The 18,435-nt window shown below is 39.8% G+C and overlaps 1 protein-coding gene across 4 annotated transcripts in view; it reads left to right on the top strand.

The window, feature by feature from the left end:
• IDE (insulin degrading enzyme) overlaps positions 1-18,435 on the top strand; it is a 132,217-nt gene that overhangs the window by 39,257 nt on the left and 74,525 nt on the right. For all 4 annotated transcript variants that reach the window (XM_082721936.1, XM_082721933.1, XM_082721934.1 and 1 more), the window contains exons 2-4: positions 10,291-10,475; positions 11,477-11,684; positions 16,156-16,325. In XM_082721936.1, the coding sequence (XP_082578062.1) occupies positions 10,316-10,475; positions 11,477-11,684; positions 16,156-16,325 (538 nt within the window). In that variant the 5' untranslated portion in view covers positions 10,291-10,315. The remainder of the gene's footprint in view (positions 1-10,290; positions 10,476-11,476; positions 11,685-16,155; positions 16,326-18,435) is intronic.

Genomic DNA, 18,435 nt, shown 5'->3' with positions numbered 1-18,435 from the left:
TAGAAGGCAGATGCTTAATGACTGAGCCACCCAGGTGCCCCATGTTTGATTTTTTTTTTTAAGATTTTATTTATTTATTTGACAGAGAGAGATCACAAGTAGACAGAGAGGTAGGCAGAAAGAGGGAGGGAAGCAGGCTCCCCGCGGAGCAGAGAGCCCGATGTGGGACTCGATCCCAGGACCCTGGGATCATGACCTGAGCTGAAGGCAGCGGCTTAACCCACTGAGCCACCCAGGCGCCCCCATGTTTGATATTTTTAAGAGCTCTATTTTTTTTTTTTTAAATATTTTATTTATTTATTTGACAGAGGGAGATCACAAGTAGGCAGAGAGGCAGGCAGAGAGAGAGAGGAGGAAGCAGGCTCCCTGCTGAGCAGAGAGCCCGATGCGGGACTCGATCCCAGGACCCTGAGATCACGACCCGAGCCGAAGGCAGCGGCCCAACCCACTGAGCCACCCAGGCGCCCCTTAAGAGCTCTATTTTAGGGGTGCCTGAGTGGCTCAGTGGGTTAAGCCTCTGCCTTCAGCTCGGGTCGTGATCTCAGGGTCCTGGGATCGAGCCCTGCATCAGGCTCTGTGCTCGGCGGGGAGCCTGCCCACCTGCCCCCCCCACCCCGCCTGACTCTGCCTGCATGTGATCTCTCTCTCCCTCTGTAAGATAAATAAAATCTTTTTTTTTTTTTAAGTTTTATTTATTTATTTGACAGAGATCACAGGTAGTCAGAGAGGCAGGCAGAGAGAGAGCAGTGGAAGCAGGCTCCCGCTGAGCAGAGAGCCAGAAATGGGGCTGAATCCCAGGACCCTGAGATCATGACCTGAGCCGAAGGCAGAGGCTTAACCACTGAGCCACCCAGGTGCCCCTAAATAAAACCTTTAAAAGAAATTTAAAAGCTCTATTTTAAAAAACTGAAATATTTTTCTTTCTTTCTTTATTTGACAGACAGAGATCACAAGTAGGCAGAGAGGCAGGGAGAGAAAGAAGAGGAAGCAGCCTCCGCTGAGCAGAGAACCTGATGCGGGGCTTGATCCCAGAACGCTGGGATCATGACCTGAGCTGAAGGCAGAGGCTTTAACCCACTGAGCCACTCAGGCACCCCTGTTTGAAAAAAAAACCTTTAATTGAAATATATCATAAGTGTTCAAGTTGATAATTTTCACAAACTGAACATACCTGTATAATCCAACATGTGACCAGTGTCCCAGAAGCCTCCCTCATGCTTACTTCTAATCTAATCACTGCTCTCTGACCCCAGGGGAAACCACTATCTTGACAAAAGGCTTAGCTTGATTTTACTTGTTCTTGCACTTTATATAAGTGGGAGGACACAGTGTTTGCATAAAGCTTCTTTCACTCAACCTTACGTTAGTGAGATTCATCTTTATTGAGCCTTGTTCTAGGCTTTTCATTTTGTATATTTCATGTTGTATATTACTTCATTGTGTGAATATATCACAGCATGTCTTTTCACTATTAATGGAAATTTGATCATTTCTAGTTTTGGCTATTGTACATCATATTGCTGTAACATAAATACACTTATTTCAGGTATATATCTAATTTATGAATTTTTATGTCATATTGTCAGTTTCTTTTAAAGATTTTATTTATTTGTTTAAGAAATAGTGCACCCGTGTGGGAGGAGGGGTAAAGGGAAAAGGAGGGAGAAACCCAAGTGGACTTGTGCTAAATGTGGAATCTGATGCCAGGCTCAATCTTACGACCCTGAGATCAGACCTGAGCCAAACCCAAGAGTTGGATGCTTAACTGATGGCACCACCCAGGTGCCCCTAGACTGCCAGTTTTAAGAAAATGGATGTACCAATTTCTGTTCTCACCAGCAATATATGAGAATTTGGGTTACCCTATAAGTTCTGTAACACTTGGTATTTTCCATCTTTTTCATTTTAGCCATTCTGGTGGATATGTAGTGATAGCTCAGAAAATCTGTGACAAAAATCAGCTGTGGATTTGGGGCATCTTGAGCCTATAATCTGTCACACTTAACTCATGCACCCACCAAAGCCTTGATTATCTTCCCTGATTATAGTCCTCCTTCTTAGGCCAAGTGTGATCTTCAGTCTGCATTCAAAATTAGCAAATGCACCCAGAGAAGAAGACTGGAGATGGTTGTCAAGCCCACCCCAGAGGGCTTGACTGTCTCTGGATTTGCGTCCATCCAATCCTCATTTCTTCTACAACTCTCCAATATCTTTGAAAATGTGATTTTCTAATTCATCATGGCCTTTTCTGTTTATTGAAGCTGAATGTGGTTGCCATGACCTATTATTAACCATCCAGAAATGGAAGTTGTCAGAGATTCTTGGGGTTTTCTGTGTACATGTTAGGGAGGAAAAATTTTCTTCTATCCTTCAGAGGCTCTTCTAGCTGGTCTAAGAATTGACATGAGACAGAGTAACAGAAAATAAAATTTAATTTTGTGTATATAGGAACCATACACAGATGAGAGAGAGGTTCAAAAACAGAAAGGTGAAATTGCCATCCCGAGCTAAGGAGTGGAGTGAGGCCTGGGGCCTCAAAGGGGAGGAGGGCAGTTCACAGGGCGGTAAGAACAACAGATGTTTGATAACTAAGTGTTTGGCCCCCATACATATGAGTCATTCAAATAAAATTTATCTCTGGTAATAACTCCACTTCTGGGGAAGACCCCCAATTTAGATTATTTTTTTTTAAAGATTTTATTTATTTATTTGATAGAGATCACAAGTAGGCAGAGAGGCAGGCAGAGACAGGGGGAAGCAGGCTCCCTGCCAAGCAGAGAGCCCTCTGCGGGGCTTGATCCCAGGACCCTGAGATCATGACCTGAGCCGAAGGCAGAGGCTTAACCCACTGAGCCACCCAGGTGCCCCCCAATATAGATTCTTCTAGGTAGTTACAGGAGGGACCATAATTTCTCTAGAGGCTGCAGGATCTTTTTTTTTTTTTTTAAGATTTTTTATTTTTTTAAAGATTATTTATTTATTTGACAGACAGAGATCACAAGTGGGCAGAGAGGCAGGCAGAGACAAGAGAGAGGGGGAAGCCCGCTCCCCGCTGAGCAGAGAGCCCGATGCTGGGCTCCATCCCAGGACCCTGGGATCATGACCTGAGCTGAAGGCAGAGGCTTGAACCCACTGAGCCACCCAGGTGCCCTGAGCCTGCAGGGTCTTAATTGCCTTCAGCTCAAAATAATCCACATGCCAAAGAGACACAATGTGGGGACACTTGCCCAGAACCCCTTCATACACAGTCATGTCTCATGTCACCTACAAATAATGTTAGTTGCTTTTCCCCTTTCTTTCTCATGTTTTTCTGATTTTTTTTTTTTCTTTTGTTATTGGACTGGTCAGAATCATCAGCCCATTGTTGAATAGAAGAGAGGATAGTGACATCCTGTTTGTGGGGAGGGGGGTTGTGGGTGTTTGCATTATTTTACCATTGCGTATGATGATTGCTGTAGTTTTTGTGAATATTTTTTCAGATGAAGGAATTTTCTTCTATTTCTAGTTCGCAGACTTAAAAAAATAAATTGTTGAGTTTAGTTACTTTTTCTGCATCTACTCAGATGATTGTTATTTTTCTCCTTTTTGTTTGTTCATGTGGCTTACTCTATGCTTCTGAAAAATAAGTTAGCAATAGCCCTACTGTATCTACCGCAGTCATTATTATTGTATTCCCTTTCATGCATGAAACAATTATACACTCTTCTCTCTCTTTGAACTTTCCACGCATTTAATCCTGCCATACGTTTTCCTTTTTATTTTTGCATTATCGAAGTACCATGAGATAGTATGGTTCTCCTCCCAGGAGTCTGGCAGATTAGAAGCATTCTTCCAGGCTCCTTCCACTACCTATCTCTATTTTCTATGGGGAGAAAGGAGTAAAAGAACTGGAGCATTTATTTTGACCTATTTTAATTTTTGTTTCCTTGTTTTTGTTATTTGGGATTGTAAGGCAGGGGAATTGGGTCAAGGAAGGGCTGTGGGAGCTGAGGAAGAAAGCCATATATGATTTTCTTAAGTACCACCTTCTGCTCCTCCCCTTCCCACGCTTCCTCTTTCTCTATAGTTCCAGCTCTGCCACGAATCAATTGTGTAAATGCCCTTGGGCAAGTCACTTAATCACTGAGCTTTTGTTTCCTCTTCTGGGTTTGAGGAGAATGACCATCAACAGCTGCTGTGACCTGTCACTTAGGGAGAATGGGAAAATTAAATGAGCAGTTTATAAAGCATAGGACACTTTAAAAATGAGAGTAATTGTTAGTCTTGGTTTTGTACTGTGGCATCTTAAATTTTCTAACAGCCTGAAGGCTACCTATAGAAGGAAGAAGGTGTGAAACACCTTCAGTCCCCAAACTACAACTGTAAGAAAATCATAATTAAGTAACTGTGTGGCAAGAGGTATAAAATGAAGGTTTTTCTAGTTTGCTTCAACCTCCATAAGGCCCCTATAAAGGGTTCCATGTTAAACTTGTCACTTTTGAAATGAATAGCCAGTGATACGTAGTCACCAAAGCTAAAAATTTGCAAAAGCACTTATCTCTAAAATGCCACTATAGGATTCCTTTGTTTATTTTTCAAAATTTTATTTATTTCAGAGAGAGAGAGAGAGAGAGCGCACACAGCACCACAGGGGGAGGGGCAGAGGGAGAGAGAATCTCGAGCAGACAGGGCACTGAGTGGGGAGCTGCTGCCACAGGACTCCATCTCACAACTTTGAAATCTTGACCTGAGCTGAAATCAAGAATCAGATGCTTAACCAACTGAGCCACCCAGGTGCCGCTGTAGGAGTCCTTTAACTTGCAACCACCCTTATTCATTTAAAGTTCATTTTTTCATGGTAAACTTCTTCCAGAGGCTGCAAAGTTAGAACAGCTGACATTCTGCTTGGAACAAAGAAAGGCAAACATCTCATCACAGGAAAATAAGATTTAATTGACAAGATTTTAGTTTATACTCACCTTTATGATCTAGCTGGTGTATAAAGTGAGGTATACTGGTTCGTATAACTGAAGAACCATGGGTATTTGCTTCCCTGAGAGACGTTGTGATTTTTTAGGTCAAATAACATGAATAGTATTTGAGAATATGTCATCTTATACTGAAGCATCCTAGAGCTCATACTACCACTACCTTGATATTCTCTCTTACCTCTGTCTTCCTCAGGGAGGAAAGGACGTTTATTGTGTGGTTCTGATTTCGGGCATTTTTCTCTCTGGCTGCCTCCCCCACATTTAGGAGCGTGGTAGGCATGCTCAGCTTCTGCCCATGGTTTTAGGAGTGGGTGGATGGATTCCACAGAAGGGAGGTTTTGATTTATAATTTTGCTATTAGCATGGTCACTCACCTGTTCAGGTTTATAGGTCATGCATTTAGAAATTAGAAATAGATGAGGTCTACCTTTAAATATGTCTGGGGCTATGGGGGTGGGTAAAGAGCAAATGCAAAGTAAAATTTCTCAGTCTCCTGTTACATAGGCTGGGAGACACCTTTTAAAGAGATAGGAGAGGGGCGCCTGGGTGGCTCAGTAGGTTAAGCCTCTGCCTTCGGCTCAGGTCATGATCTCAGGGCCCTGGGATGAGCCTTGCATTGGGCTCTCTGCTCAGCGGGGAGCCTTCTTTCCCCTTTCTCTCTGCCTGCCTACTTGTGATCTCTCTCTCTCTCTCTCTGTCAAATAAATAAATTAAATCTTTAGAAAAAAAAGGGAGAAAAAGACTTCAGAAGGTCATTTGAATAAAAGATTATTTGTATAAAAAATTTCCTCTTGGTATGGGAATTTGGAAATGACCTGTGTGGGAATTTGATTTTGCACACCTGCAGTTTAGGTCTTTACTTGTCTAGATAAAAATTAATGATCTTTCAGGGAGTGTTCTGGTTGTAGTTCTATTAACTCCAAGCTCTTGTTTTTCTCCTTTATGCCTCTTTTTTTTCTCACCACCAGTCCTTTGCTCAGGTATGTCCTTCCTTTTATTTGGCATTCTTCCACTTCCTCTTTCCCCTCTCTCCGCTCTTAGAGTTATGTCCCCATTTCATTATTCCCCCTTGCCCATTTCATTATTCTCAAAGTGGCCCGGGAACAACTTTGTCACCACACTTAAAAGATAATGACCTGTTTTCCCTTCACTAGTCCTGGTTCCTTCAGAGCAAGGGCTCTGGGGCACGCATCTTTATAGCTAACATATGTGATGTAGTGTCTGCACATTAATAGGCCTCCTTTTTTTTTTTAAGATTTTATTTATTTATTTGACAGAGAGATCACAGGTAGGCAGAGAGGCAGGCAGAGAGAGGGGGAAGCAGGCTCCCCACTGAGCAGAGAGCCCGATGTGATGCAGGGCTCTATCCCAGGACGCTGAGATCATAACCTGAGCCGAAGGCAGAGGCTTAACCCACTGAGCCACCCAGGTGCCCCTTTAATAGGCATCTTTAAATGTTCTTTTGGCTCTGGGGGAGCTGGGGTGGACACAGGACTGGAAGTTAAAAGTTGAGTTCTAATTGTAACCTTTTGCTGTATGATCCTGGACAAGGAATTTAAATTCCCTGACCTTCAGTTTCCATATAAGTAAGATGAGACTAGCCCATTTAGGGATCTTGTTCAAATGCAGATTCTGGCTCAGTGGGTCTTTCAGTGGTTTCTGATATTTCGCATTATTAACCGGCCCTCTGGAACGACCAGTGCTGCCAGTCCCCATACTGCAAACGACTAGATAATCTGTGATGACTCTTCCAGCTTTTACCTAATGTGATTTTAGGCATTGTTTTAAATTCTGAATGGAACTACAAAATACGCTGTAATTACTCGATCTCTCTCAAGTTTATCAGAATGCTGAACACTGACAATGTTGTGCTTTACAAAGTTTCCAATGTATGATAAGGTTGCTAAAATGGAAAGTAGTTTTATTGCTCCTAAGATTTTGACTTAGGGTAAAAATATCAAATAAATAAGTGTCTGGGAAAGCACTTGAGTTAGCATCAGCCTGTCATCTGAAAGTCAGAATTACTCCTGAAGGCTTTATGCTAATGAGGGAGCTGGGATATGATCTCATGAGTATAAATACAGAGACAGACAAGCTGTTGATGAATTCATCATCAGAGGAGTTCCCGATCATTTCCTTCAGTTCTCCAGAAGGTGAGAATCGAATTGTTGTTGATGTGCTGATATAGCCAGGCTGCAGGGATCCAGACTATGCCTACTGAATATAGATTGCTGGGGATGGGTCTTGTTTGAAGATGTTGCTACTGTTTCTCTTGGCTTTTACTTCCTCAATATTTGATTTGGTAGCATTGCCAGCATAGAAATTTATAGTTGTCCTTGATCTCTTGTACAAATGTCTAGAAGTCATTGGACTAATTTTTATATTTGACTTAGAGAATAAATCCATCTCCTTGTGCTCAGCCACACCAAGGATATCAATCAGGCAGGCCTTCACTATCTCGGTGAGTTCTGTACATGCCCGTGATGAACTGTGATGACACATATTTTTTTTTTTCCTTTGAAAAAATGGAAATCTGGATAAGGAGAATATAGCCTGTAGTGGAGGGTGGTTATCTTCTGATGAATTTTTCACCTCCCACAGAATAAGACCATTCGTCCTAGGAAAGTAAGCTGTATTTTATTTCCCCACCACAGCTGGCGATTGGACAGACTTTTTAGAGCTCCATTATCATTGTCATTACATTTTAGTCATTTGTAGCCCTTGGTTCTCCTAGGCCAGACTAACTGGGGCAAGCACAGTAGAGGGAGTTAGGTGAAGGCAATGGCATATTGAAATCAAAAATAGTCCTTGGATTTTGCTCCTGCTTGGTGAAACCCATTACAAGAATCCCCCCTGCCCACCCAGTAGAGCCTTGTAGGAAGGAGCATGGGCTCTTCTCTGTGGTACACACTGAGCTTCCCTATTTTCTTTTAATGCTGCCCTTCTTCTTGGGGGTCTTAATGGAGGGTGCCTCATGGTTTATTTCATCTTCACCCAGATTAAAGTCCTTGAAATCAGCTACATACTGAAGGCAACAGATTGTCCTTGGGAAATGTCTTAACCAGGATTGTTATCTTGTGCCCCTCTTTGGGGGCTCAGGTAGATCATTTTCTCTTACCCTGAGATTTTTTTTTTTTAACTGCAAAACACCTTTTCTAAGACTTTGCATTCAGATATTTTCTTTTCTTTTTTTTTTTTTTTAAGATTTTATTTATTTACTTGAGAGAGAGACAGTGAGAGAGAGCATTAACGAGGAGAAAGTCAGAGAGAGAAGCAGACTCCCCATGGAGCTGGGAGCCCGATGCGGGACTCGATCCCAGGACTCCAGCATCATGACCTGAGCCGAAGGCAGTCGTACAACCAACTGAGCCACCCAGGCGTCCCTGCATTCAGATATTTTCATCTGTCTTGAGCATCAAACTTCAGTGGCTTATGACTAATGAAATAGAAAGGAGTTGTTAATAATACCTTATAACTTCCAAATTGCTTTTGTATTTTCCAGTGGTGATCTTATATATTCCAAAAATGTTAGCACTATATTTTATGCTTTATTTTTCTTTCTTTTTTTTTAATTTATTTTTTTAAAGATTTTTATTTATTTATTTGACAGAGAGAGATCACAAGTAGGCAGAGAGGCAGACGACAGAGAGATAGAGAGGAGGAAGCAGGCTCCCCGCTGAGCAGAGCCCGATGTGGGACTCGATCCCAGGACCCTGAGATCATGACCCGAGCTGAAGGTAGAGGCTTTAACCCACTGAGCCACCCAGGCGCCCTTATGCTTTATTTTTCAAGAAATAGTTTTACTATAAATAGGGCATGATTATTAGCACTATCTATATATTACTATGTGATTTTAAAAAAAAAACAGCATTATATTTTTGGTATGACTTATACTGTTTTAAAATTCTGAAGAGTCTTCCCAAAAGGAGATCTAGATGACAGTCTTTTTTTTTTTTTTTTTTTTTTTTTAAGATTTTATTTATCTGAGAGAGAGTGAGACAGAGAGAGATCACGAGCAGGGAGAGGAGCAGAGGGAGAAACAGACTCCCCGCAGAGAAGGGAGCCCTATCCCTGGACCCTGAGATCATGACCTGAGCCAAAGGCAGACACTTAACTGATGAGCCACCCAGGTGCCTAGATGACAATCTTAATAGGAGCAGACCTCTTTGTTTTATCAGTTGTTACTCAGAAGAATAGTTAGACAATTTCAGAGAGGAAGGTATTATGATAAAAGCAGGCCAGATTTTTTCCCTCCCCAATTTCCAGGTATTTTAATGCAAAAAATAAAGGTTTTATTGAAGATAATAGTAATGCCTATTTATGCCCCTTCTGATTTATCTTTAAATCTGAACGTCTGTCAGTCTTTAAGGAGCAGACAGATCTACTTCTTTTGTCTTTCAGGTAAGAAGAAAATATGCTAGCATAGGGTCATTTTTCCTCTCTAGTGTCAGATGTTTTGGGCTTTACCTGATTATTAGCCTGTTGATAATAACAGGCTCATTTTTCTCTCTTAGATGATTCCCAACATAGACCAAAAAACATGCATAATCCCAGACTCTGGAACATGCCTTTTCTGCGCTAATACCAGACAATACTCCTTCAGAATTCTGTGTGTTAACAGCCTTTTCCCATCTTAGTAATTCAGCTTTCCTAGAGAGGACAGGAGAGGACTACTTCACCAAATTGTAAAAATTACTTGGGATCCTTCCCATTTTTTGTTTGTAAGACCTTCCTTCTTTTCTTCCTTCCTCCCTTTCTTTCTTTCCTTTTTCTTGCTTTCATAGTGTAACCCAGGTCTCTTATTTGTATCAGGACTTAACAGGTTTTTTTTTCTCGTGGGGGGTTGTCCTCTATGTTATGAGCATGTGTGTATCAGACCTGTGAGTTCTAGCTCTGTCCTGTCTTTGAATATCATCAGGTTGAGCAATGTTTTGGTTGGTCCAATAATAATCTTTACACAATCTCTCATCTTACTTTAGTAAATATTTCTGAAATATGTGGAAAGCAGTTATTGATAATTAAGAATCCATTGTAGGTCAGCACAGCTGACCAGCTATCCTGTCTCAAATCCTCATCCCAGGTGCTCTCCTAGATTAAATAGGGCTCCACAAAAACAATATTGTTAGCATTTCTCTAACAAAAGAATGAGGGGTAAGAGGGAAGAGAGAAATGATTATACTCTGTTGATGAGCTATAAAAAAATTCCTCCAATTATTTTTTTATCTGATGATATATTATGTGGGTTTGCTTGATACTATTCTTTATTCGTTAAAAAAAATTAAGCCATAATGCAACAATTAAAACTTTTTTTTCTTTTCAGTTTCCAAGAGAAAACTTACAGCAAGATGAATAATCCAGCTATCAAGAGACTAGGAAATCACATTATCAAATCTCCCGAAGACAAGCGAGAATACCGTGGGCTAGAGCTGGCCAATGGTATCAAAGTACTTCTCATCAGTGATCCGACCACGGATAAGTCATCAGCAGCACTTGATGTGCACATAGGTACAGTTTAAAATTGTGAATTAAGCTTGGTTCTATTTTCTTCATCTAATGTTGACATTTATTAGAACTCTCCTTATATGTGCAAATGAAGACCTCCTAGTTACTGGTTTGATGTACCTTACTTCCTGCAGTAGCCCTATACAGCTATTGGCAATCTCCATTTGTCAAAATCAAATAATCTTACATTTATTTACCAAGACATTTTGTCAGGTTCTCAGTTAAGGTGACCTAGCGGTAAGGAAATCAAGTCCCATCCTTTACAGTAGCAATGGTAATGCTTTCACTTTTGTATACTTTTGGTACACTAGGGAATACCATGTTTTCTATATTCTTGTGTGCTCATTTCCTTTTAATTTAATGTAGTTTTCATCCGGTTGTTTCTCACCTATCTGTACATAGGTGTGTTTCTTTTTTTCCTCTCTGAAAAGCTTTTATTTAACTCAATAGCATTTTAAAATTGAGGAAACAAGGTAATAACCATCATGTAGTGAACAAATAATTATTGCCAAGTATGACATAGTGTACTTTGCAGCTCTCATTTGATTTGTGTTTGCACAGCTCTCTAGATTAGGTATGTATAGAAAAAGCAACTGAGGCCAGATAAAGTATTGTGCTCACAATTTCGCAGTCAGCAGAGCTGGTAACCCTCAACTTATGCTCTTACCACTACACTGTATTATCTCCTGCAATAAAATGCCAGAACTAGAAAGTTCTAGCTCTTAATAAAAGAGTCAGTTCAACTCTTTCTTTCCCTCCAGTGTGATGTGTGAGGAACCTAATGTCCAGAGAGGCTGAGTAATCTGTCTCCAGTTACCAGCTAATTACTATCAGAAGCTGAGGCTCGAATCTACACAATACCATTTTAGAGCAGACTGTGCCTAACTTTCTCTGGCTCTATGGTTGGAGTTGTCATATTAACAGAAGTTCCAGATCATTTGCAATCCATCTGTATTTTATAACTTTCAACATAAAAAAAGATGTGTTTTTTTCTTCTCTTTCAGGTTCATTGTCAGATCCTCCAAATATTGCTGGCTTAAGTCATTTTTGTGAACATATGCTATTTTTGGGAACAAAGAAATACCCTAAAGAAAATGAATACAGCCAGTTTCTCAGTGAGCATGCAGGAAGTTCAAATGCTTTTACTAGTGGAGAACATACCAATTACTATTTTGATGTTTCCCACGAACACCTAGAGGGTGCCCTGGACAGGTAATGCCAAATACCCTATGAATTATCCAGTTTTGTGTACTTTATACATTAACAGTTACTGTTTTTACAAAGATGTCTCCATAGCTTTATAGCTTATCAAAAAGTATTTTAACTAGTATTTTCCCGTATGTTTTATAAACAAGAAGAAAAATAATGGATGATATTACGTATTTACCTTGTGGTAGAGGAAAAATAATGGCATGACTTTATTATTATTATTATTATTATTTTTTTTTTTTAAAGATTCCATTTATTTATTTGACAGACAGAGATCACATGTAGGCAGAGAGGCAGGCAGAGAGAAAGGAGTAAGCAGGCTCCCCAATGAGCAGAGAGCCCGATGCGGGGCTCGATCCCAGGACCCCGAGATCATGACCTGAGCCGAAGGCAGAGGCTTTAACCCACTGAGCCACCCAGGTGCCCCGGCATGACTTTAAACCAGTCTTCAGCCCTACATAATATTTTACTGACATACAGAATTCTCACTAGCTCTTCCTGTTCTTACTGGTATCCCATATGAAGCATGTCATGAAGAATAAACTGTAATAGTGTCATGGATTTCTTTTCAAACGTGCTCCTATTCCAGAATGCTAGAACTTAAACATTCTGTTCTCCTTTAGTTACTCTAGTCTCAGGGATACTTAGTGCTTATGGAATTTTTTTTTTTAATTGGAGTTTAGTTGACATTGTAGCAGTTTCAGGTATACAACATAATGATTCAATATTTGTGTACATTACAAAATGATCACCATTGTAGGTCTAGTTACCATCTGTCATCATACAAAGTTACAAAACATTTTTTTTCTTATGATGAGAACTTTTAGGATTTACCCTTCTGCAACATTCAAGTTTGCAATGCTGTATTATTGACTATAGTTACCATGCTGCACGTTATATCCCCATGAATTTTACAACTGGAAGTTTGTATCTCTTGACTTCTTTTACTCACTTCCTAAATCCCCTTTCTTCTGACAACTGCCAATCTGTTTTCTGTATTTATGAGTTTTGTTTTTCACATTCTACAAAATGTGAGATTGTATTTGTCTTTCTCTGTCTGACCTATTTCACTTAGCATAATACCTCTAGGTCTATCTGTGTTGCAAATGGTTAAGATTGCTTTCTTTTTTTTTTTTTTTTTAACAGCTGAGTAGTATTCCATTGTGTATATACATTACATTTTCTTTATCCATTTGTCCATCCATGGATACTTAGGTTGTTTCCATATCTTGGCTATTGTAAATAATGCTGCAGTGAACATCAGGATGCTTATATGTTTTCAAATTAGTGTTTTTTTCCCTTTGGATATACACCCAGAAGTGGAATTGCTGGATCATATGATTGTTCTATTTTTAAATTTTTGAATGTTGTTGTCCACAGTGGCAGTGGCAATTTACATTCCCATCAACATAGGGGTTCCTTTTTCTCCACATTCTTGCCAACACTTGTTGTTTCTTGTCTTTTTGATAATAATCATTCTGGCTGGTGTGAGGTGATATCTTATTGTGTGACACAGAATGTTTCGACCAGCTGTTTCAACCCTGGGGACATTTTGTAAAGGTATTTTCTGGACCAAGCTCCATTAGGCCAGTTTAATTTCTTTTTTCCTTCCTTCCTTCTTTCTTTCTTCTTTCTTTTTTTTTTTTTTTAAAGATTTTATTTATTTGACAGAGATCACAAGTAGGCAGAGAGGCAGGCAGAGAGAGGAGGAAGCAGGCCTCCCGCCAAGCAGAGAGCCTGATGCAGGACTCGATCCCAGGACCTGAGATTATGACCTGAGCCGAGGGCAGAGGCTTTAACCCACTGAGCCACCCAGGCACCCCTAGGCCAGTTTAATTTCTTGGTCAGTTTTCTACACAGCTAACAATTTCTAATTTTTTGTCATACTAGTGATTTGATTCGTTATCCAAAGTGTAATTTTTTCTTGGTAACTTTTCATAGTTTTCTGTATTGCTAAGGAAGTGTAATTCTGCAACTTTTTGATGGGTCTATAATGAATTTTGACTTAGCAGTTAGTACTAGCTTTATACGCTTCCTTATATTAATAAGTCATCATATTTTTTAAAAACTTAGTAGTTTGAATTTATTCCTTAGTGGAAAGAACATAAACAGGGAAGAGACATGGGTTTGGAATATGTGTCTGGGTCATAGTAGCCTGTTTCTTACTCATTCTAGATTATGTTTCAGTCTTTAGGCAGCAGCTTTGAGGTGTAATCATTTTTTGTATGTATTCCCAGAAGATTTCCATTAATGAGTTCCCTGGGATCATACACTGAATTTAATTTCCTGCTTTATGAATGCTACAGCAGATGTTCATATAATCTCTGTATGATGGAGGATATCTGTTACTTGACTCAGAGGATTAAAAAAAAAAAAAGCAAAAACACTTGTATCAGAGCTTTTTTTTTAAGGCTTTATTTTAGAGAGAGAACATGTGTGTGTGGGGAGGGTAGGGGCAGAGGGAAAGGAAGAGAGAATCTTAAGCAGACTCTGCACTGAGCGCAGGGACAGTCACAGGGCTCCATCTCACGACCCTGAGATCATGACCTGAGCCGAAACCAAGAGTCTGACACTCAGTGGGCTGTGCCACCTAGGCACCTTATGAGAGGATCTTTTAAAAATATTGATTATGTTGTGTCTTTTTTAGAAAAATAGCAGTCTCTTTGACAACTAAACTGTGAAGTGCAGTTGCTGAGATATCTATAGATCCGGGAGTCTGTTAGGCCCTATTCCTACAGCCTCTGCTTTGTGACTTCATCTGATTTCTGGATCTTGTTTTTATAAGATGGGGTCTAAAGTTTCTTAAGATTTACTTTGTGAAATCATGCTTTAAATTGCAACCTGACGCAGGAGAATTAATTTATAACTAAAGTTACTTTATTTTTTAAAAAAGATTTTATTTATTTGGTAGAGAGAATGAGTAGGGGTGTGGGTGTGGAGGGAGAAGCAGACTCCCTGCCGATCAGGACCCTGGGATCATGACCTGAGCTGAGCCACCCAGGTCTCCCACTTGTTATTTTAGTTTAAACTTTGGTACTACTACTAAAGGATAGCCTCAAGAGAAGCATTTGGTTACTTATGTTGGAGTTAAATGCCATCTGATTTGTTGAATCACTGGTTATTAAAATTTTTAAATTCTCTTAATATTTTATAAAAGCCCATAATTGTGTCTTGGTCAAACTACTGTGTTGTAGGATTTTCATTCCGTTATTCTTTCCCCACTAGTTAAAGGTGGTTTGTTTTTCTCCATAAGAAGAAAAGATACTCAAACAGAACTTTTAAAAAAGTGGGTCACTTGAAGTGCCTGGGTGGCTCAGTTGGTTAAGTGTTTGACTTTTGATCTCGGCTCGGGTCTTGATCTCACGGTCGTGAGTTTGAGCCCCATGTTGGACTCCATGCCCAGTGTGGAGACTACTTAAAAAGAAATTTTAAAAAGTAGGTCACTTAGTTTGTCCTGAAATGTCTGAGTCTTAGTGCATTTGCACCTAAAACTATAAATTTAAGATTGATTTGCCCAAGAACTGTCACCTGCATTTTCCTTTTTTTGGAGAATTAGCCATACATAACAAGGATTTTCATGACTTGTCAAATTGCATATTTTAAATGGATTGCTACTGTCTTCAAAGTCTGCCTGACTTTTTGCTGTTGTTGATTTATAATAAGAAATATATATTTGGTCTTTCTCCCTATTCCTGGCCAAAACCTCCTAAAACCCTTAGGATTTCCAAAGGGATTGAGAGTGTTAAAGGTGTCTTTTGGTATGTTATTAAGGCGACTTTGGGAAGCCCTTAGGTAACCTGATGGGGGGCTGGTTTCCAGTGCCCTATGATTGGAAGGTTGGAACTTTCACTCTTATCCCTAGACCTTCCAGGACGGGGAGGAGGGGCTGGAGTTCAGTCACTAATGGCCTATGGTTTAATCAGTCGTGCTTATGTAATCAAGCCTCCATAAAAAACCAAGAGGGCAGGATTTGCAGAACTTCCTAGTTGGTGAAATTCTGGAGCTTGGGGAGAGTGGCCTCCATGCCTTTTTCTGTGTACTTTGCCCTGTGCATAGTTTCCATCTTGCTATTCCTGAATTATATATCCTTTTATCATAAACTGGTAATCTAGTAACTAAAAGGTTTCTCTGAGTCCTGTGAGCTGCTGTAGCAAATTAATTGAACCAGAGGAGGTGATGAGAACCTCTGACCTGTAGGCAGTTAGTTAGAAGCCCAGGTACAAGGTGAACTAGGGATTGGCATCTGAAGTGTGTCTATGGAGTATATTTTCACTGATATCTGGGGTAGATTGGTTCCTCTGAATTTACACATGTCCAGTATTTTTCTTCTGTTACTTGGAACTTATTTCACATTTTTTTTTCCTTAGTAGCAATGGCAGTTTTTTCTTATCTGTTAAGTTTCAAACTTATTTTTTAAAGGCCATTCTTTTAAAATAACAGCTTTCAAATTGTTAATTGTGTTTCACACCCTTAGGTTTGCACAATTTTTCTTGTGCCCTTTATTTGATGAGAGTTGCAAAGACAGAGAGGTGAATGCGGTTGACTCAGAACATGAGAAGAATGTGATGAACGATGCCTGGAGACTCTTCCAGTTGGAAAAAGCGACGGGAAATCCCAAACACCCCTTCAGCAAATTTGGGACAGGTTTGTCAAACAGCGGCTTTCATGCATTAGTTCTCTCTGACTTCATTTAAACCCATGGCCTCTTTTCACAGTATTGTATTTTACAGTTCAGGTTAGAGGATTTTAGAACTCCCCATTCCTAGTACCTTGTTTTTTTTATAAACTGGCAGTCCTGAGAAGATGTTGTTATATTGTTGCTACTCCCTGTTATTACTTACCATACCCCTACGCTTTGTTATCTGTCTGGTCCCTGTGTGGGCACTCATATTTGTGGCTTGTGACCTGTAATGAGGCTGAAGCTTAGTTGTAAGAGATGCATGGAGAAAGTGATGGGTTATTAAGAACAGTGATCAAATATGAAGCAAGTTTGTTGGATAAGAAGATACAGAATGTATTCAGAGTTCAGCAACAGTAAAAATGAAGTCACTCTAATAGGTGACTAGCATTTTAGCTGGTAGTTCAAAAAGATGTCAGATGTCAGATGGGCAGTGGACTTCATACATAAAACTTGGGATGATATACTCAAAGTGATGGTGATAATGATGTAAACAATTACTTTGCCCTCTAGGACATGTACTCTGGCTGTCATTCAAACAGGGAGGGGTCTGGATGTTTAAGGAGCACAGCAGTTAGAGGTGTGAATAGATGTTAAGTAGCATTTCAAAGAATGTATTCTGAAGTCTACCTTCCAAATAGGAGTGCTTTTTTAAATGCTCACTTCAAAGCTTGTTGAATTGTCTTCCTCCCATTGCCTCCACCTCTACTCCCTACACAGGCCTAGCATCCCTCCTAGGGATGGCTGTGGGAGCTCGAACACTCTGGAAGACACACCAGGCCCTTGCTGTCAGGGTGCTGCAATCTCCTGGAAAGAGATTAGAGGTGGGGCTAACAGGGAATAGAATACAAGAAATGTGGAGATTCTTGATTTCATAATTGTACTGTTTTTCTTTATTCAATTTTTCATTAAAAAGTGTGTTTAATTTAAATATTTAAACAGTGCAAAAGTATTTTTTTAAAAAAGGAAAAACAAAAACTCTCTTTTCCTCATCTACTTCTGCCAATCCCACTCACCAGATGTAATTGTTAACAGGTTGCTATGATTAAAATACTGCTTTGGGGATTATAAAATGGCATAAAAATAATAGATTGTTCAGTGCACTTACAAATTTATGCATCTTATATAACTTAATTTGGGAACATTTTTTAAGACTATAAAGACAGCTTTCTTTCAGTTTGGATACCATTCCAGTATATCCCAACAGCAGCCAGGGAATTAGCATAGCTTTGCAGAATTAGAAGGAGTTTTTTTTAAAGTTTATTTATTTATTTTTTTGGTAATTGCTACACTCAGTGTGCTCAAACTCATGACCCCAAGATTAAGAGTCACATGCTCTCCTGACTGAGCCCACCAGGTGCCCTGAATTAGGAGTTTTTATTTGTTTAGTTAATTTATTTTTCAAAAAATATTTATTACTTTTTTTTTTTTTAAGATTATATTTATTTGACAGGGAGAGACACAGTGAGAGAGGAAACACAAGCAGGGGGAGTGGGAGAGGGAAAAGCAGGCTTCCCACTGAGCAGGGATCCTGATATGTGGGTTGATCCCAGGACTCTGGGATCATGACCTGAGCCACCGAGGTGCCCCAAAAAAGACTTATTATTTTAGAGAGAGAGAGAAAACTAGAGAACAAGCAGGGGAGGGGCAGAGAGAGAAAAGAGAATTATAAGAGTTTTGTGATTAGAAGCAGTGATATTCTTTAGATTTTTATCTCTAGTACTTGGCAGTCAGTGTCAATATCATGGCTAAGATGAATACTGTGGTCCCTAAAATGTCTCTGTAGCTCTGAGTTGTTAGAAAAGTGCCTTCTGGGTACACCTAAGTGGCTTAGTCAATTTAGTGTCCGACTCTTGATTTTGGCTCAGGTCATGATCTCAGGGTTGTGAGAGATTGAGCCCCGTGGGGCTCTGTGCTAGGTGCAGAGGCTACTTAAGATTCTCTCTGCTCCTCTTCCTGTGTGTCTCCCCCCATAAGAAAAAAAAAAAAAAAAGAAAGGTGGCTTTGGTAGAGAATGTGAGCATGTGTGGTATATCAAGAAGGGGATATGAGTTGTAAAAACAATAACAAAAACAA

This window comes from Mustela nivalis (assembly GCF_964662115.1).
Source record: "Mustela nivalis genome assembly, chromosome: 2".
NCBI lineage: Eukaryota > Metazoa > Chordata > Mammalia > Carnivora > Mustelidae > Mustela > Mustela nivalis.
The sequence above is the reverse complement of the archived record's forward strand: the minus strand, read 5'-3'. Positions and strand labels throughout refer to the sequence as shown.